Source organism: Lupinus angustifolius, chromosome LG20 (assembly GCF_001865875.1).
Source record: "Lupinus angustifolius cultivar Tanjil chromosome LG20, LupAngTanjil_v1.0, whole genome shotgun sequence".
NCBI classification, from domain to species: domain Eukaryota; kingdom Viridiplantae; phylum Streptophyta; class Magnoliopsida; order Fabales; family Fabaceae; genus Lupinus; species Lupinus angustifolius.
This window is the reverse complement of record NC_032028.1, coordinates 21,967,719-21,988,590: the sequence shown is the minus strand read 5'-3', so window position 1 is coordinate 21,988,590 and position 20,872 is coordinate 21,967,719. Positions and strand designations below refer to the sequence as shown.

At 33.9% G+C, this 20,872-nt stretch overlaps 3 protein-coding genes across 8 annotated transcripts; 1 reads left to right on the top strand and 2 right to left on the bottom strand.

Annotated features, from left to right (window-relative positions):
• LOC109336736 (long chain base biosynthesis protein 2a-like) lies at positions 500 to 5,680 on the top strand. Its single transcript, XM_019573524.1, has 12 exons — positions 500 to 727; positions 817 to 882; positions 1,557 to 1,645; positions 1,937 to 2,082; positions 2,199 to 2,323; positions 2,410 to 2,503; positions 2,925 to 3,088; positions 3,745 to 3,906; positions 4,153 to 4,279; positions 4,412 to 4,578; positions 4,667 to 4,774; positions 5,429 to 5,680. The coding sequence occupies exons 1-12, from the start codon at positions 602 to 604 to the stop codon at positions 5,501 to 5,503; spliced, it is 1,449 nt and encodes a 482-aa protein (XP_019429069.1). The 5' UTR covers positions 500 to 601; the 3' UTR covers positions 5,504 to 5,680.
• Positions 6,623 to 8,248, bottom strand: LOC109336737 (mitochondrial import inner membrane translocase subunit TIM14-2-like). Of its 2 annotated transcripts, XM_019573526.1 has the most exons (4): positions 8,173 to 8,248; positions 7,630 to 7,802; positions 6,933 to 7,127; positions 6,623 to 6,713 (listed from the first exon to the last, which is right to left on the bottom strand). In XM_019573526.1, exons 1-3 carry the CDS (start codon positions 8,173 to 8,175, stop codon positions 6,971 to 6,973), a joined length of 333 nt encoding a protein of 110 aa, XP_019429071.1. In that variant the 5' UTR covers positions 8,176 to 8,248; the 3' UTR covers positions 6,623 to 6,713; positions 6,933 to 6,970. The 2 variants fall into 2 exon arrangements, with proteins under 2 accessions (XP_019429071.1, XP_019429070.1); XM_019573525.1 differs by lacking the exon at positions 6,623 to 6,713 and having other exon boundaries at positions 6,819 to 7,127.
• On the bottom strand, positions 10,421 to 18,763 carry LOC109336064. Of its 5 annotated transcripts, none has more exons than XR_002106298.1 (12): positions 18,538 to 18,763; positions 17,992 to 18,054; positions 17,767 to 17,858; positions 15,836 to 16,573; positions 15,624 to 15,723; positions 15,385 to 15,534; positions 14,561 to 15,268; positions 12,172 to 14,433; positions 12,012 to 12,081; positions 11,292 to 11,440; positions 10,636 to 11,022; positions 10,421 to 10,605 (listed from the first exon to the last, which is right to left on the bottom strand). XR_002106298.1 is itself a non-coding variant. In XM_019572420.1 (12 exons), exons 1-12 carry the CDS (start codon positions 18,602 to 18,604, stop codon positions 10,700 to 10,702), a joined length of 4,680 nt encoding a protein of 1,559 aa, XP_019427965.1. In that variant the 5' UTR covers positions 18,605 to 18,763; the 3' UTR covers positions 10,421 to 10,699. The 5 variants fall into 5 exon arrangements, 4 of the variants coding, with proteins under 4 accessions (XP_019427965.1, XP_019427962.1, XP_019427963.1 ...); XM_019572420.1 differs by having other exon boundaries at positions 10,421 to 11,022; positions 12,172 to 13,235; positions 13,278 to 14,433; XM_019572417.1 differs by having other exon boundaries at positions 10,421 to 11,022.

Here is a 20,872-nt window from a genome sequence, read left to right as displayed (position 1 = left end):
TATGGAAACACTCAAGTTACAACAATGCGTTATTATGAGAAATGAAATACTTGGTATGAACTATTAGATATTGATTGAATGATTATGATTAAAAGATATATGTATATAACTATCATGTGATCAATAACTAACTTTTAATCATAATCATCCATGATTGTTCGTAAGAGTTAGATCTATTGTTCTCATAAATTTTATATACTTGAGTAACTCCCTTTACATATAAAGATAATATGCAGATATATATATGTCTAATTTTATATATATCATTTATGTTCAAGCGCAAATTCAATATATGGTATAGCTCTATCAAACTCAAACCTGAACCTAGTCATATTAGATTCGAATTGAGTTCAGAAAGTCGGGTTTTCATTGTCATACCTATTTAACTAAAAATAGAAACTAAAAAAAGAAAATAGTAAAATATGGAAAAAGGGTGATTAAAGTTGAATGTTTGAAAGTTCAAAGTTGAAACCAATCATTTCAAATTCTTCATACATTTCAGACTTGAGATCCTTTTCTCACACACAACACACTTTCCAAATATAGGAACCAGATTCTTCTTCTCATCGCCATTTTCAAATTCCATTACAATTCAAACAACATGATTTCAATTCCATATTTGACCGCATTAACAACTTACTTCAGCTATGGATTACTCTTCGCTTTTGGTCAATTCAGAGATTTCTTTCGTAAAATCTTCGATTGGTTTCGTTACAACAATCTTCATGTACGTTATTCCCGATTCCACTTTCTTTTTCATTATATTTATGTTCATTCATGTTCTAACACGTTTTGTTCAATGTTTCTTATAAATAGGGATATGCACCGATATGCTTAGGACTCGAAGATTTTTATATTCGCCGATTATACCTTCGTATTCAGGTTTATCATTTTTCTCTTTTAATTTTCAAATCCTCGTGTGCTTGTGGTGATTTTTTTTTTCGCGTTTATATTGAGTTCTCTGTTTTGCCTGAGATTCATCTTGAAGAGAATCATGTGATAGTAATAATAATGTGAAAAGAAATGAACCATGCATCCAAAATCCAAATGAATTACGTTGTTCAGCTTAGTTTGCAGAATTGGGAGACTTTTGAATGTGTTTGGTAGGTTTGGTATAAATTGTGTTTCTAGATTTTGATTATAAATGGTTAGAATGTTAGATTATAATTCGTGAGATTGTATTAACTGAAAAATAAATTAACCCATTTTTTTGGACATGTTACTTTTTTGCTTCCTGATTTATAAGCTTTTTTTATTATAAGCTAACCTTGTTAGGAAACAAAAAAGAATCCAAATCAAACACGCATTGAGCGCATGGATTCAAATGCTGGAAGTTACACAATTTCCTGGCCACCTATCGGTTCAAAAACTTTGCATATAAAAAAACGAATCACATTCACTTGCCGGGTATAATTATGTGCCGAGGTGAACCAATAGCTGGACGATGTAACTAGAAAAACACATGCTTTGTATGTTTGTGATGGTCACTGTTGAATCATGTGGTTATGACTTATGAAGATTATAAAGTGATTGATTTAAAGATTGTTTTATGGCAGGACTGTTTTGGGAGACCGATTTCGAGTGCTCCTGATGCTTGGTTCGATGTAGTTGAACGTTACTCCAATGATAATAACAAGACCTTGAAGTAAAATTCTTTTATTTAAATTTGAGGCTAATAAATTTTTTCTTCCTTTTTTTAGGAGGTTTTGAGAGATGTTAGCAACAGACCATCTTCAACACAGTCTTTATTATTGGTGGAGTTCATGTGAGATCCACTAAATTACACGGGTACACTCTATTTAGTGGGTCCCACATAAACTCAATGTGTTGAGAATAGTGTGCTGTTTGCATTGCTATCTGTGAAATATCAACTTACAAGCCAATAATAGTTATATTTGTTGACCAGAAGTCTATGTTGTCTTTTCTTGTGATGCAGACGAACCCATAAAGTAAGCCGATGCCTTAACCTGGGATCATACAACTATCTTGGTTTTGCTGCTGCAGATGAATACTGCACACCTCGAGTAGTTGAGTCATTGGAGAAGTACTCTCCAAGCACATGCAGCACCCGAGTGGATGGGGGTAGCTATTATTAGTTTGTATATCCGCAATTAAATTTAAAATAAAGTTTTGTTAGTTTATTTATGCATGTCAGCATGTGTCTTGACAAGTTTCCTCACATGTGGTTTCTCCAATAGGCACGACTGCTCTTCACAATGAATTGGAGGATTGTGTTGCACACTTTGTTAGAAAGCCAGCTGCTTTAGTTTTTGGTATGGGATATGTCACAAACTCTGCTATTCTTCCAGTCTTGATGGGGAAGGTCTGTAAAATGTTTAATTTTTTTCTCCTTGTTGAGTGACACTAAGTATTTGCATGATTATTTATTGGTTTTGCTTTCTTTTACAGGGAAGTTTGATTATCAGTGATTCATTGAACCACAATTCAATTGTTAATGGTGCTCGAGGATCCGGAGCGACTATTCGTGTTTTTCTACACAATAGTGAGTGTCTTTGCTGTATACCAAAATAGGCACTATGAATTAGTCATTGAGTGATCAGGTTTTCAATTTGTACACACCAATGACACCATTATGTAAAGAAGGGTCGATGATGGCGGCTGCTGTTTTACATCATGTCATTACCTTTTGGTTGAATGTATATAGGATAGGATAGTTAAATTCTCTACAGTGACATGGTTTGCAGAATGACAATTAAGAGCAAAATAAGTTGACGTGAAATGAGTATTGACTTTGATTTAGAGATGCATATATTTATTTTGAACATTCGGTACATGTGTTGTACTTGGCTACCTATTGAGTTGCAGTTTTCTATTTTGTCTCTGTTTATTCTTGTGTTAATATTATGTTGGTCTCGAAGGTCATAGCGTTGTCCTTTCACTCTGACCTTGGCTGTTACTTGCAGCACCACAACATCTAGAAGAAGTATTAAGAGAACTCATTGCAGAGGGACAGCCAAGGACCCATAGGCCTTGGAAGAAGATAATGGTTATAGTGGAGGGAATATACAGCATGGAAGGGGAGCTCTGCAAGCTTCCAGAGATCATAGCTATCTGCAAAAAATACAAGGTTGGTTAATATGGCAGCTCTAATATGTTATTAATATACCAAATTTTTTCGCACATGGACTTTTCATGTTTTTTCTTTGAGAGTGTGTGTGTGAAGGGGGAGTGTTGGAGTATCTAGTCTCAGTTATAAATCCATCGCTTAGGAAAAGTCCATGAGGTGCAGTGTTCTGTAAATTTCCTAGTAACTGTTTAAAATGGTTTATGCCCACATTTTTTGTTGTTGAATATTTGTATTCCTTTCAAGCTTAAATGGGTATGCCATGAAAACAATAGCCAGGAATTTCTTTTTCCCTCTAATGTGTTGGTCATCCCCCCGTTTTGATAGCCATATGACAACCTTTCATGGTGAATTGGTGATCATGGAAAAAATAGCTTGGAATTCCATTTTCCCTCTAAAGTTTTGGTCACTCTCCTCCTCCCCCCTTTTGGTAGTGTCATATGACAACCTTTTAGTGTGCCACTTTTTTTAAAAGCCTAGTTTGGAGAAGGAGAAAGAGAGGAGCACAAAATTAGAAGCTTTCCTTTTATGGCATTATGCTCCCTTTTCCCTTTCAACAGATATTAAGGGGTTTTATTTGGAATTTCTTATCTTGTTTGCCATTTTACCTTTGTTTGTAGTTACTTTCTGGTTTTCTGCTTACTTCAATTTCTCTATAGGTATATACATATTTGGATGAAGCACACAGCATCGGAGCAGTGGGCAAGACAGGGAGGGGCGTTTGTGAGCTATTGGATGTGGATACTGCTGATGTTGACATTATGATGGGAACATTCACCAAATCATTTGGGTCATGTGGAGGCTATATTGCCGGATCTAAGGTATGTATATTTAAATATCAGACACCAAATCAATTCAAATGTTCTTTCCTATTGAATATGATCCATACTATTCTCCTTTTATTTTCTATGTACGTTGTTTTAATTTCATATGGGAACTTGACTTCTTTAGATTTGTCTTTCATATTGGTCTTGGCCAAGTTTGACATTTGCACCATAGAAATGTTAATCTTACTATTAGGATAATTTAATGTTGATTCTTGTATTCAACTTCGGATCTTCTGTCAGGAACTAATCCAATACTTGAAGTATACTTGCCCTGCTCATCTTTATGCGACTTCAATTTCACCACCAGCTGCACAACAGATAATATCATCTATAAAGGTTATTCTTGGAGAGGATGGTTCCAATAGAGGTTTGTCCTGCCACTTGTTCTGCTCTTTGGTTGCACTTTTGCCATTCTATGACTTTTTACTTGCACCGATGCAAAATCTATATATCCATCTACTTTGTTTACTTTGCATTGAAGTCAGTTATTCCCCTACAGGTGCCCAGAAACTTGCACAAATTCGAGAGAATAGCAACTTTTTCAGATCAGAATTACAGAAGATGGGATTTGAGGTTCTTGGGGATAATGATTCTCCTGTAATGCCAATCATGCTTTACAACCCAGCCAAAATCCCTGCCTTCTCAAGGGAATGCCTTAGGCAGAACGTGAGTGCTTCTTTATGCCCTACTTAGGAAACATGAATTTTTTGTAGTTAATATTTACAATTGTTGAATGGTTCCTGTGCTGTTTCAGGTTGCTGTTGTGACTGTGGCATTTCCTGCAACCCCACTGCTACTGGCTAGAGCACGCATATGCATATCTGCTTCTCATTCGAAGGAAGACCTTGTCAAAGCCTTGCAGGTGCATATTTTGAATATAATTCAAATTCAATGATTAACTTTTTTTGAAAATTGCATCAATTGAGTGGTTGTGAATGTGCAACTCCAAAGGTAGTTCTTGGGTTTTCTGGACCATTATGTTTTAGTTTTCATCCCTAGGACAATGAATGTGGTCTGTTCTACCATGGAGTTGAAATACCCTTTTTGTGCTTGTACTGGATATCAGCTATGTTGCATGAGTACTTCAAATCAGGTGACTACCCATATCGGACATGGATACTCATTTTATGTAAATTGTTTCAAAGTCGTGTCATTTGGGACTGGAAACTTCGGATTTTTCTTAGTCACATTATAATACTAAATATGAGTCACATGATCAGTCTCACATCTTCACATCCTAATCATTTTTGGGTCTCAACCTCTCTCATTCTAAGCCTCTCGCATCCTCTGTCAGTGCTAACTTTGATAATCTCTATACCTTATTCATGGAACATACCCATACTCTAGTTTTTTGAGAAAATGTTGAACCCGATACGTACAAATGTTGGAGTAACACTTGGATATCAGGATCAATATTAGTGTGTTGCAGTATACATCTTGTAGGATTTTGTCGAAGTATGTTATTTCTATGATATGTCAAAAGCTATAATTTTCTGTGATTGTTCTTCTTTCTTAGGTTATCAACGAAGTAGGTGATTTAGTTGGTATAAAATACTTCCTTGCTGAACCAATAAAGCAGAAATTTGATTGAGAGAGAAGTTTGTCTTCCAGAAAGAGGAACAAAGATTGATGAAGATAGAAATGGAGCATTTTTGCTTCCATTATTTATGGTTAGTTTTCAAACTAACTACTATTTTCTGCTGTGTCTAAATTCTTTGCCATCTTCAAAACAGTGGACTTTGGTTGGAGATTCAGATCCTAATGAATCCATCACCAAAACAGTTGCTAATTTTTTTATTTTTTATCAATTATTTTTTACTATTTTTAGAGGAATTTTTACTATTTAATCCACATACCATTTTTAGCACAATTATTGATTGTTTTTAGTTGTAGATTTATAGAATTATTTAGTTTGGAAGTTTTTGTTTAAATTATAGTACAAAATATTGCTTTCATGGATCAAATATTTAATCTTAATTGCTATTCTAGTACATATTTTGTGTTGATATATTTTTATTTAATGTGTTATATTCGAGTTCTTTATATTACTAGATCAGTGTTGTTGGTTTGAAATTTGCAATTTGATTTGTGTAAGCATTACTTAATATTTCTATTTTTTGCTTTTAACCAAATCCAAACAATTTAGATTAAAGTAATATTCACCACCACATGCTTATAACATTATTCATATTGCTTTCCTTCCAAAACCAACAAGTAATTTAATATTTCTATTATCCTAATGGTAACAAAATTGATATTCTTGAGTCAAAATATTCCAATATCTCAATTAAAAAAGACATGTAAATACTCCAAAACATAGCATACTATCAAAATAAGGTGGTTTTCACTTGTTAGCTGAATTTCTTACTTCTTTTGTAAAAAATTATCAAAATAACTTCTAATACACAAAATAAGGAACACATCTTCTCTTCCATAGTATGTGTTACTCTATGTACCATAAGTTATAACTGATCAAAAAAATACTTAAAACTTATGATATATGAAATGATACAGTGTGAGACAAAAAATAACTCCCCACAAAATAACCTTCTTTTATAAAAAGTTGATACAATCATATTCTCATAACCAAGCTGCATTTATGGATGAGTGTATCTTGCATTTAGGTAAGGCTTCACAATTTATAGAAATATTTTAACATTATCATATCAAATTTAAGTTCTAAATTTCTAGTTGCACACGATTTGAGAAGATTTCAAACTAAAATCAATTCCTACTTTATATCTTTTCAAGAGCATATTCTTCTAATATTTTTTCTATAGATCAAATCAATTATCAAATTTTCTTTTATTCCAAACAAAACATAATATCAACTCTGAATTATTTTCTAATGTAACACTCATTAAGTTGGCTCAAACTTGAACCAAATAAGAGAGAAGCACCACAAATGAACAAGAAAATGATTATTGACTTGTAAAATCACATTGTCTCATTCTTTAACTGAATCATGGGATCTACATAAAAGAATTGGTCAAAGAACAAAAGATATGATAGTTGAGTTTGTGAGGAGATTATGAACAATAAAAAGCCTATGTGTGCTTCAAAATGCTGACCCTCCACCCTTGTTCTTTCCAAGGAGCATATCTTTAGCTTCATTTATTTTGGATGCTATGTAATGGCTGCCACCGGCATCCGGGTGGTTCGCAACCATCACTCTTCTATGTGCTTCTTTTACTTTGTCCATCGGAGTTCGCTCTCTGCATGGTCACAATTGAGAATCGACAACAGAAAGAACATGAAGAAAAAAGATAAATAAACACAATATCTAATGAAAATTTATCTGTATGGAGGGGCAGTCACGCTTCCGAAAGGGATAAGTTCCTTACCCATAGGGTGAGAGAATACCCTTGGTTATACAAAAAATTATACGTAAACTAAGAACAAAAAATCAATATTAACCAATGAAATGCCATTAGATAGGTGTTGAAAATGGTCAAAGCACAAAAATTTCAGGTAACAAGTCAAAACCCACCATGCCTGTACAAATGAATCTACCAATCAAGAAAGGAATGGTATGGAAAATAATCTCAAAAGATTTGAATTCCTATGGTTGAAATTGAACAAGGGACAAGCTATTTTGAATGGTTTCTTTATTAAACCCAAAACCCACTATGCCATAATACTCTATCGTAAATCATGTTCATTGACAAAACATTAATCTCTAAACATAATAGACTCTTCGAACAAAACTGCAAGTACCTAACGCCGAGTATTTGAGCAGCTTCCCTCCTGGTCATTGTAGGCTGGAAACCACCTTCATAAAACTTCCGCATCGTAGCCGGTCGCGCCTTGAATGCTTGCCAAGCCTGGATACCATACTTTCCAGCATAAGCAGCAGCAGCTACAGCAATTCCAGCCATCAATGGTGAAGTCTGTTCCAATTTTTGATTTCAGTTTCATAAAACAAACACAATTCAAAAAATTATCAAACTTCAAATAAAACAAAATCATATTTTCATAGGTCTAGCACCATGTGAATCTCCATATTCACAAACCCTCTCTAATTCCATAATTAAAAGAAACCCAATTCAATAAACAACTAATCTAACTTGCACCAATAAATTATGGGTAAAAAATGATTGTAAAAGTTAAAGATGAATATAGAAAGAGGAACTTCAACACAAGTTATACCAAAAACAAAATACAGAAAACCCAATACTTTTGGATCCGAAAAAAAACAATGGATTAGGGATAATCGAAGGAAAAAGTATAAATTTGATGAAAATTGAAGAAAGGGTTTACCATAATGTTGCAAAGATTTAGGGTTTTGTTTGAGTTGAAAGCAAAAGAGAAGATGGTAGAATTTTCTACCCTTATATTTAATCATATAACTTATAATAAAAATTAGGGACATATACACCATAAAATAAAATAGAAACCTTTTATTTTAAGATATTTATTTTTTTAGATGTTTATTGGTTTTATTAAACCAATATAATTAGAATTGATAAGAATTAATTTTTTAAAGGTATTTTATAATAGATTATTCTCTCCTGTATATATAAAAGATATAAATCTTTATCTTTAGCATGATTAATAAAGATGAAGAATGAAAAGAAAACTAACTCAAAATAAATACTGAAAAGTGAAGAAAGAAAAATGTAAATATAATACATGAAATACAATTATTACACATCAAATAAATTTTAATTATTTTCTATAAAAATATTTTTTTTTGATAAATTTCCCCCCTTTTTTGTTCTCCTTTTACTAATTTTTATAAGTTAGGATTGGTTTTTCAATCACCATCCATCTTTCTCCAAGCAATTAAAAAAATTTGTTTAGTTTTACTAATTTCCATAATATTATGTTAGGATTCACTTTTCTCATTCTCCAATCATTCTGTCTTTAATAACATTAATGTAAGTATACAACTTTCCTATTTTTGATGTTTTCTCTTTCATTATTTTCTAATAATTTGTATCCAATGTATGTAGGAGTCAACTTGAAACTTTCTGGAAAGTCTATTCTGTTTAAAAATATATATTTATATATATTTATTTTATGCTTTATGTTATGTAAATAGACAAGTACGGCTGTCTTGTTTATTTTCTTAATTAATTTGTTTTCCTTTTGTTGAATATTGAAAAGTTCCAAATAGAAGTGCATCCTATAAGACATGTCTCATATAATATGAAATGATATATTATTTTGATGTTTAAATGCGATAACTCTTAAATGAAGAGTTATAATTAAAATAGTAAGATTCTTGAGAAAAATTCTATATATAATATTTGATGAAAGCATTATGATTATCATGAAATGACTTGAAATATTATCTATATTTATACACTATAAAGATTGTTTTATATGAATAGCATAAACATGAAGGGGGTATAAATGTTTTTTTATTGATAAAGAACAACTCACAACATTACTAGGAGGATTGATCATCATTGATAAAAGTTAGTAATCTATAATTATTCTTATTATATAAAAACTATAAATTTTCAAGATCCATTTACGCATGTTTTTCATGATAAAACTTATATGTGAGAGCACTCTATTTAAGAATTTATGGTTTTTTACAAATTGTGATTTGGTTTTAAATGATATTTTAAAATATGTTAAGAAAACATAGCACCTTATGTTCTTCATGCTATATGCATATATTGTTATGTCAAGTAATGTATATATATTCTGCACTCTGCTTTTCTTTTTTAAATATATATATATATATCAAAACCTTATATCCGTATATATTGTCTATGACATGGATTAAAAAAATATGAGGGTATAAAATAAAAGATATTAAGTTAATGAACTTAATATTGGGAGGGAGGTAAGGAAAAAAACTAATGGAGGATTTAGTTTTAGATAAATTGTGTATATAAATATAATTTATGATTTCATTTAAATATTTGATTCACGTGAGAAAATATAATTTTTGTTTTACTTGGACTAGTCTAAAATAGAATATGGCCAAAACATTTATAGTGAGAATTGGTTTGAGAGATCACTCTAAGTGTGAGGCTCCACTTGGGAGAGTAGATATGTGCGCCACTCATAACCCTTTGGTACAATTTTATTGTTCTGCCGAGACTTATTTTTTAAAAAATCATTTAGATTAGATTAATAAATTCTTCTCCACCAACTTTAAGAGCTGGAAGACATGTGGATTTCTTATGATGCATCAGGATTGGGAATTATCTTAGCAAGAATTGGTGACCATCAAGGCACTTGGATCTTCTCTAATTTTGCTGTGATTCTATTGCTTCAAAGATTGAGAAAGCATACATTTTGCTCTATATGAATCACTTAAACGGGCATTTATTGATTGTATATACTTTTCTTTATTGTTTTTTTAAGTTCATATTCTCATAGCACACATTAAATAATGTCTGACTTCTGAATTTAACTCCCTGTATAAATTGGAGTCAGCAAAATACCCAGCTACCAGCAACAGGAATGTAAGAGAACGCCACGAGATAAAAAGCACATTCCAGTGCACAAGACATCCACCTAGTGAGGTTCGGGAAGAATAGAACTTCGGTAAATATTGATTCTCTTTCATTGTATACCACAAAAATCATGGAACTATCTGTCAATATACACTCACTCATCAGTGACTGTACACCCAAGTCAATGCCAACAGGGTGTTCATATACTAATCTTTTTTACCTATTGTCAATAGGAATTGATTGAAAACTATAAGAAGCTATGATCTATCACTGTACATTCCCTTCCCTAAACAAATAAGTTTATGTAAAAAAGATGGCAGATGGAATCTCAAAAATGTTACATGCAACTCATCTATACCATAAACTAATCAATCTTCAGGGCGTTGAATCTCACCCATCATGATTCGGTTGCTAGAGACCTTGAAACCAAGAAGAGAAGGATCTATCTGTTTACCTTTTTTCCCTTTCTTCTTGCCACTCCGTCCCGCTTGTGCACCACCATCAGATGACTCCATGCTAGTTCCGGCATCTATCTCTGTATGAACAGGCTTTTTAAGCATGTCAATAAAAGATCTCTCTGACACTGAGCCTTCATTGCAGGAGGAAGATCTTCTAAACTGGACCTCATTCTTTCTGGAAGCCTGAGCATCAGTCATCATACTGATTGATGGATTTCCAGCCGATTGTCTCCCTAACCATAGAATTCATATTTTTACCTTGACTGCTAAGATACTATATATATATTTAAAAGATGAAGTAAAAAGAGCGGTCCAATGCATCAGACTCCCACCTAATGGGGTCTGGGAGTGTAAATGTACATAGCCTTAGCCTCGCAAGCAGAGAGGCTTTTTCCAGGATTTGTACCTGTTACCTCTTGGTCAGTAAGCAACAACTTTACCGTTGTGTCAAGGCCCGCCCCTCTATATAAAAGATGAAGTAAGCAGTTAAAAAGCAGCATACCTTTGCTGGATGCAAGATTTATTATATTGTTCTGTTTGACATGGGGAACAGATAGTTGTTCTGATAGAGCATCAGGTGAGGATAAAACCCGAGAAACTGGAGGACGCTTATGTAAAGCATTACTTGACCCTTTTGTTGAAGGAGGCACCCTGTCAACAAAAGATAACCAAACTTCAGTGACAAGGAAAATGATCATTTAATAGTCAATACATCCATTCATGCACATGATATAGACTGATTCATGAAAGTTGGACATATGCGAACTGTCATTTTTTACACTAATTACTCAGCATTAGTTTAGTTACATGGGCAGTGTGATTATTTCAGCTTTTGGATAAATTTATAGTCAATGAAATTCTTCATAGATGCATTCTGGCAGTGTCTAATACTATGCAAGCATCTCACATAGTCACATGAACTAAAATAATTTTTTAAGCAGTGTAGAGGGTGCACAGGATAAAAATGTTTATGGAGCGGACCAAATAAGAATCCTTGACCATCCAAAATTAAAACCATGTGTCAGACCAATCACATCATATAACCAATAGAAATGGCACCATGAATGGTAGATAAAGAAACATATGAACCATATGGAACTTCTAACTCAACATATATCTCTAATGACAAATCAAAAACATTTTCTATAACAACCCGAGTAATCAAAACCTCATATAGTCAATTGGACTAATTATGATGTGAAATATGCATTAAGAATATTACCTGTCACTAGAAACCTCATCTACACGTGAATTATTCAAAACCATATCACGACCATGTGAGGCTGCATCACCTGCAGAGTAAAACAGATTATATTCAATCACTTATATGTATAAGCACTACATGAACTAAGAAAAGTAGTTTTGTTTTGAGGTATATTTACCTGTGCTGCTTAATAAGCTATGTCTACTATGAGCAGAAACAGTCAGATCCATGGTGAAATCTACTTGCTCTGAAGGGTCTGTAATCCCTGGAAATGACTTATTCAAAGTGCCTGTAAACTCGTGCCTCTGCCCATTATTTGTCTCCAACTCAAGCAAGTCTTTTTCCATAGTTGATTTACCTATCAGTAGAGGATTTCTGTGACTAGGATGTACAGTGTCTTCACTAGCCGTTACAAGTGACTGCTCTTCCATCAATAATTCAGGCCTAGACCGAAGGGGCATTCTTTCATTATTCCTTATGTTATTGAATTGCTCAGTAGCATGCATGCCGATAAAATGATCTTGCATTAGAGCACTAGAATTAGTACTCTGGCTCCTTTCAACAAATTGGTTATTCAAATCAACTTGTTGGTCTGATGGAAGCTCAAAAGGATGAACTAATGAGCCAGCTTCAGAAACCTGCCCAGATGTGTCCTGACTTGTTGATGAAAGTGGATGCCACTTATCAACATTTGATGGTTGTGTAGATTGAATACCCAAATTTTGATGAAGACGGTCCATAAATCCTTGTGCTGAACTCTCTCCAATGGCTCCGGCAGATGCAGACATGTTTAGACCCGCAAACTCTCTTCTCTGACTCTCAGCTTCAAGATGTAGTTGTGCATGTGGGTCACTCCATCTATTTTCAAAATGCCCATTTTTCCCAGAGAAGGAACTCTTGAATGCATCTGGGTGGTGAGCAAGAAATTCATCAGACACTTGTGGATGGTGAGAGGACATAGAACTCAGATGATCAGTTGAGTGCATATATCGAAGACGTTCTTGTAACTCCATTTCTTGGACAGAAGTATTTACACTACCAAAATTCATTGCAGGAGTACCAGAAGAAACAGGTGCAGACCTCTCAAACATCATAGAATTAGGCTCAACAAAATTCCTACCTAGATAATTTAATTGCTCCTCTTGTTGCATAAGCCTCTGCTGCTGTTTGTGGATATCCAAAACACTAAATCCTGCTGAGTTAGCCAGTTGAAGATTTGCTGGGTTTCTTGCTAACTGTCCAGTTTCATTAATTGACCGAGACCTACTAAATTGCCTTTCTCCATCCAACAGCAATTGCTGTCTATGTTCCAAAGATATATGCTGTTGGGGCCATGGATCTTGCTGAAAATGAAGCTCTTGTTCAGAAGGCAAAATATTGCGATGCTTTGCTTGCACCAGGAAGTCTGACAAATCAGCTTGCCTTCCTTGGACAGCATTGAGGCCAATATTTGCTTGGATAATTTGCTCCATTGAAGGATCAAGATGCCTTAAAGAATGAGGGTTCTGCTGCAATTCATGCAGATATCTCCTCAACTGAACTCGATCAAACAGGTTATCCCTATTAAGGTCAAGTTTTGACTTCCCAAAATTGGTGTCAGAGACCTGTTGATGCATATACTGTTCAAGAATCAACTTCTGAGCTTGAGACTGTTGTTGCTGCAGTTTCATTTTTTGATGAAGAAGCTGTTGATTGTGCATATCTTGCTGTTGTTGAAGCTCAATCTGGCGTTGAAGCTCATGTTGCTGCTGCAGTTCAAGATGGCGCTGCTGCTGCTGTTGCTCGAGCTGGCGTAGTTGAATCTGGAATTCGAGAAAACGTTCCATATCTGACCCTGAATTCTGGATCATCTGCTGGGCATTGTGATTCTTGGAAGAAATACCTGGAAACCTCTCCAAATCTGACCCAGTATGATGTGCAGGGAAAATATTAGATAGGTTTCCCTGCTGTTGAAGTCTTTCTCTCTGCAACTTCTGAAACATGAGATGCTCTGCCATATCAAAAGTATTAACATTTGGACCCATGTGGGACAAGAATTGATCGTCTAATGATTCTACATGAGGACTAAAATTCTTATTTATCCCATAATCATCAGTCCATGTCTTCCCATAAGAAGGCTGATTAACCATGCCACCTAGAGTACTTTGATCAGCAAAAGGGGCATCTCTATCAATTGATGGATCTAAAAAATGACCAGGATCACCCAATCTTGTAGAAATATTGGAAGATTGTGCACGTCTTAAATGAGAGCTGTCACTGAGCTCAGACATCAATAAACCAAAGGGATGCAACTTATCAGCCTCACTATTATGTGTATCAGTCCCTGAAGCATCATTCGTGACAAGTTTTCCAGTAGGATGGGAATGCAAAGAATTTACGTCAGCCGAACTCATTAAAGGGTTGTCATTACTGCTTACAATCAATTTGGACAAGGCAATATCTACATAGATAGAAACAGATAGATGAATATATAATATAAATGAATGCATGAATAATTGACATGGACTCACAGATTGATCAGGGACATAACTAACATATAATTACAATCACAGAATAATAAACATTACCCTCATCTTGTGCAACAATATAATTGAAGCGCTGATCATTAGAGAACTTCATTTCAGAGTGATGACTTTGATTAGGTACTTGAGACTGAGGTTGAGTATCAACAACTGCAGACTTGTCATAGTCCCCACTCACTTTTAGGTTCTTTCTCGTGACATCTGAAGGTTCTGCCTGGGTGATCTGGTTACTACCTGAAGTGGATGCAGATTTGACTTTCATGTGTGCCATGACGTCACCAAGTTCATGAAATGGTGATCCTTCGGGGGCATCTGACAAGCGAACTGGCAAGTCCAACCCGAAAAACCCTTGTTCAAACCACAGAATGATGTCAATCCCAAGAAAGGGTCCTTGAATTACCCCTTGTGGATCCAGATAGCACAAACTCAACTCTTCAAGAGGGTTTGCAATTTCAGATGGATATGTCTCCTCATTAATTTTCAACCCAAAGTGATTAATGCCTCGAGTTTGTTGCAGCGATGAAAAATCATAAGGTGAGTGTGAATCATCAGGTGGGTTACTACTGATCTCTGGAACAGCAATAGATTCAACACCATCCCAATTAGCATGCTTCTGAATGGAAGGTCCTGATTCAACAACTTTTTCCCCTGGGCTGTTTCCCTCCCTAACATTGCTGCCAGAGCTCTCATCCCTTCCATATATACCACCTGCTAACATATGTGTCAGTTTGCCTTCTTCAAAAGTTGCAATTTCTGAACAGGGAAAAGGGACTAATTTGTATACAAACATTGTACATAATGAAATTAAAAGGATCATACTTTTTTCCTGAAAAGGGCAACAGCAAGTAAAGAATAGTAACTTTTCGTACCCTTGACTACATTTCCAAACAAACTGCCAGCACTTGAAGAAGTATGGATAAAAATTTGATCAGAGTTATTCAAAATGTCATTTTCTGAAATAGTCTTTCCTCCCGTGCCAACTAAAGGTTCTTTTTCTTCACTTAAAGTAACATCAGAACCTGAAAAAAGCCAGAGGAGACTACAGTCAGAAGAAAAAAGAGTTGAGTAATTAGCCAAGATTAACTAAAACATATGCAAAATTAGTCACCTGAAATATCATCATTTGGCCCACCATCCTTTCCTCTGAGTGAATAGCCTGAGACTTCACTGCTAGTAATTTTCCCTTTCCATATATCTCCAAGGACATCCTGCAATAATTGTACAAACACCATACATATTGAGTTATCAACAGTAAAACTGACGCTGAGGCAGTGATTCAAGGATAACAAGATATTTCTCCATCCGTTATATTCTCCATACCTCTTCCTCGGAAAAAGGAGCAACAAATGCTAATGGTTCAACAAGACCCACTTGTGTTACTGGTGACATATGCTCCATCCCAGTAGACATGCTTTCAAAAGTTGGATCAACCTTTTGCTTGCGATAAATGTCAAGAAGCTTACCCCGAGGGTAGCGATATGAATTAACACCACTAGACTTCCCCAACATGGCTTTATCCTTATCTAAAAGTGCAAAAGGTTGCATGTTTCCGTTGATATTTGCTCTTCCCCGTCCAGAAGAAAAGCGAACATTGGATCCCTCAGTGCGTCCTTTCTCCAACCCAAATCCTGGTGCAGTACGATATGTAGCCACACCACCAGACTGAGCTTCCATTCGATGCCGTGGCCTCCATTTATCACGACTGTCTGAGTTGCGATCAGAACCTGCACGATTACTAACACCAGAAGATTGTTTTTCAAAGTTACTATCTTCCTTCTCACCATCATTCCTTTTGTCACTTCGGGAATCTTTCTCTTTATCATCAGGCCCCCATCTCACTGACCACTTGTTCTCCCTCCGAGAGTCATGGCCAGAACCACGGCTATCTTGCCGGCGATCAGAAGACAAGGCTCTACTATCAGAGGCAGCAGTATTCTCTGAACGACGATCTTCTTTTCTGTGATCCCTTCGACCTAGTAAGCTTGTTTCTCTCTCCTCTTCACGCCAGCGGCGACTAATGTCAAGGTCTGGAGCAGTCCTCCTCCAATCTTTCTTGTCCTGATAACCATCCAAACACCAACTATCTTTTAGTATGGGATCGGCGGAACTCACCTGAGGCAAATAGCCAAACAGACAGATCTCCTATTTTCCCAAGAAAGGGCAAATATTTATTAACCAGAGAAAACTATATTATGTAAATGGGACCTGATAAAAGAAATATGGGTATTAAAAACTTTTGACATTACCAAACTTTACAGCGTGAACAACCACTAGTATGAACCTAAAAATAATATATCTAAATTAAATATTCAAATTTCAAGATAGAAAAACCTGATTTATCAATTGAGTAGATATAAATAGGGAGAGAAAAAAGAAACTGTTATAATGGCTCTCATTCTTCCATGTAACACCAAAAACCCTTTTGTTTCTATATCCAATTTTTAGAGAAATCTCACACTTCGCAGATATAAAATGCACAACATTTCTTACCATGCTAATCGAGAATCTAAACCATCACTTCATTATTAAAACGTAAAAGTATGAGACTCTTATCTAGCTACAAACTCGTGCTCGTGGGAAAAATTTTAAACTTAAAGGGGTCGACTGAGACTCAGATATTATATCATGGAGATACATCATTACTGCTTTAGTTATGTTTAGTACTCTTCAAACATGCAAATAAAAACATGTCAATCTTATACTCCAAACGAAGTCACAAAAGGGTCAGTAACCCAAAGAGTTCTCGTTCATTTACTCATTCTCAACGAGAAGGTGACCTAGTGCACAAGGCTCTCACATACGCAATGTTATGCTTGCAACCGAAGAGACTATTTTATACGAGAAATCATATCTTAATCCTATTCGCATGACATACCTATTTTTCATCTATTAACTACTCTAATACCCTAATAGAAACAACTACACATGTATTCTAGACTAGCACCAATAGTTCTATAGACTCATGCCATGTAGTGGATCACACTACCCCGGCCACACCTTGATTGTCTGACACATCCTAGGTATACAATGATTTGTCATAACATAGAGAAGTGGGAGCAACCAAACTATCTGTGCATCATTGTAAAATTAAAAACACCATACATACTTCCATAAGTAATACTGCCATGATAAGCTCTCAGATCTCCAAAATCACAAAGAAATGCAATAGATTCTCCAAACAGATGGAATTTTTCTAAGGAAAAAAGACTATTAATCATGAAAATCAATTCAAAACAGTAAGTTTTACACACCCCTGCTGGGTTGGTATTTGCCTTTCCTTCAGCAGGTTTTGAATAGAGCCACTGCGGAGATAAGGGTATGCCGCTATCAGAAGACACTTGATCTGAAAGTAAAATAAGTTTTTATCAACAAAAATCACTATATGCATAAATGCCAAAACATTTGTGTTAAAGGAAGTAGAACTAAATGTTTGCTTTACAAGATAGGCTTCGGTTCTATGAAGATTAACAAAATACCTTTTGAATCATCAAAAAGCCCCGAAATCCCTTTCCCCCCACCATGTCCACCTGATGGTTCATCTAACAAAACCCAAAAGGAACACATTAGCCAAGCAATTCAATTAGTAAGATATAATCAAGAAGTATTTACATCCTAAACAAAGGTTTTAAATATAAAAAATCCATAAAATACATTGTCATAAAAATCCTCCACAACCTTCAATAACATAATGTTATCAAAAATTAAAATCAATATTCAAACAAACCCATAAACAACTCAGTTGACCATCCAATCCATGTAATTATCCATGAATGTATACATCATTTACAAAATGTACAAAAACGGTGTATGTAAAAAAAAAGTAGCGTAAGAATATAGAGAGAAAAAATAGATTCACCAAATAAGGAGCGAAGCGTGAAAAACCTAGTAACACGATTCACATAAACATAGAGATTCAACCGATCCAATTGCGTAAAAGAAAATTAAAAAAAAAACAGTGATAAGATTTACGAATTAAAAAAACCCTAAAGAAAGGGGAAAAATGAAAGAAGAATGATAATAACCTTTGACGAAGGAAGAGGAGTGTGAATCGGAGAGATGACGAGGGAGATTAAGATTAGAATCGGCCATGGTATAGAAAGAAGAGTAAGAGTGTATGAATTATAGGGTTTGAGAATTGAAGAGAGAGAGATCCGAAAAACGAATCAAATTGTGATGAGAGAGTTATAGGGTTTCGGAATTGGAGATGAGAGAGAAGAGAAGAGAAGAGAAGAGAGAGAGGCAAATTCAATGAGATATCAACAAACCACATGGACTCTGTGTTTCTCATTTTTATTTTTATTTTTTTTATTTTTAGATCTTAGATCGTTTTTTGTATCACCAAAAGTATCATCTCACATTTTTTTGGTAATTATCATTTTCAGGAATCGAATATTTGAAATTTTAGTATTATGGACAAAATAGGAAAGTGAAAATTACATCACGATGATGTTTATATAATATTTTGAATTTATGATATTAAATATTAAATTTATATTTTGGTATTTCTTATATTTGTTTGGTACTATCAAGTGTATTGTCTCACTTTTTTATTATAAGGAACTAATCATTTTCGAAGTTCGTAGTTGTCTCTCCCAACAAGTGTAGTTCATTGGATCGAATTATCGACCTCAGAAATTCAGTAAATCCTTACACTAGTAAATCAACAAATTGTTGGTTATAAATTCTTATATGGTGTAATTTCACCTCACCCATTTTGTCTTTCTAATTTATTATTATTACAATGTTTTCACATACAAGAAAAGAAATATTAATGAAAGTTAGAAGAAGTTATATACACTAAACGTATAATCTATCAATACAATTTTTAATATAAGTTTTGATAATATCATAATTCATTTTCATATTTTTTTATTAGAAAAAAATGTGATATAATTTTCTAAAATAAAACATACAAAAATTAAATGTTTAATACTAAAACATAAGAATATGGGTGGATATGTAAAGTGTGATGTTAGTATAGTATAGATATAGAATCCAAAAGCCCAAAAAAGAAAAATTTTAAATTAGATAAAGTCTTCAAAAAAATAATCTATTTAACCATTTTCCAACTTTCCTATTCTTCTGTCCTAGGCAACTTCTCCAACATTTTCCAAATTGTCTTCAATAAGTCTCTTAGCTTCAAATTATATAAAATAATTCATTATATGTCAAAGTAGCTATTTACCAAGTAAGATGAACATATCATATTTTCTGCTAGAGTTATTGAAATAATTGTTTTTTTGAACTAGAGAGTATTGTTTACAGCCTCTGGCTTCTAATTGAAATTTGTGCATTTTGAAGCAAAATGATTTCCTTGTAGTACATGGCAATGTGCAAAAGCATGCTAGAGCATCTCCATATTCTATTAACAAATATTAATTTCATCTTACTTTGGGTCCACAAAATATTTTAAATTTTAATACACATGTTTAAAAATTAAGAATAACATTATATTTTCACCATAACGTTAAACATTATTCTTATTCTTACTTAAGTTACATAATATATTCCACAGTTTTTCTCTCCTCATTTTTCCTATAAAGTCCACATTTTCTTATAAGAATAAGCATAAGAACATTGTTGCTGAAGAAGTATTATTAATAAATAAGAATCTAACATTAAGAAAGAAAAAATTTATTATTTCAACAAGAATGTTATAAGAATCATCATTATAAATACTTTTATAGTCCTATGTTGCTTTTAAGTATAATGGTTCAATGTGAACCCAATTAAGGAAAAGCAAATTTTTCTTTGCTATGTTTTACTATGGAATTGGGTCAATGCACTTGTTTTTTGTTGGAACTGTTTTTTAAATCAAACAAACAATGACTATACCAATATTTTAATCGTGGTTAAGGTTATATTGCATTTATTATAATCACTTAATATAGAAAAATGCGACCAATAAGACTACAAAATCGCAATATTGTCATGGAGATTTCCAAAATAATAATATTATAATCAGAGTATAATTTAAAATATTAGATTCTAATTTGGTACATTGATATTTTCAAAGATCAAGTGGTTTTTGGATTACGACCATTATTACTCAAGAAACATGTCAGGCTTATAAGGTAATTATAACCAAGAGTAGAACAAATCCAAGAGTCAAACAATTATTATGTCAGTCGTATGGTAAGGATTTATTGCTCCAAAATATGTCATAAATTATGTCCGATGCTAATAAAAACATATCATATTAATTGAAAAATTAAACATTAATTATTTTTTTTATTTTTACTTAATTATTATTGGTGTGGGATATGATTTGAACAACAAATCCTTGTTACAGTTTTACTTAGTATATACTTTCTAATTAGAGCTGAGATTATGTCAAAGTTTTTCAAAATTGGAATA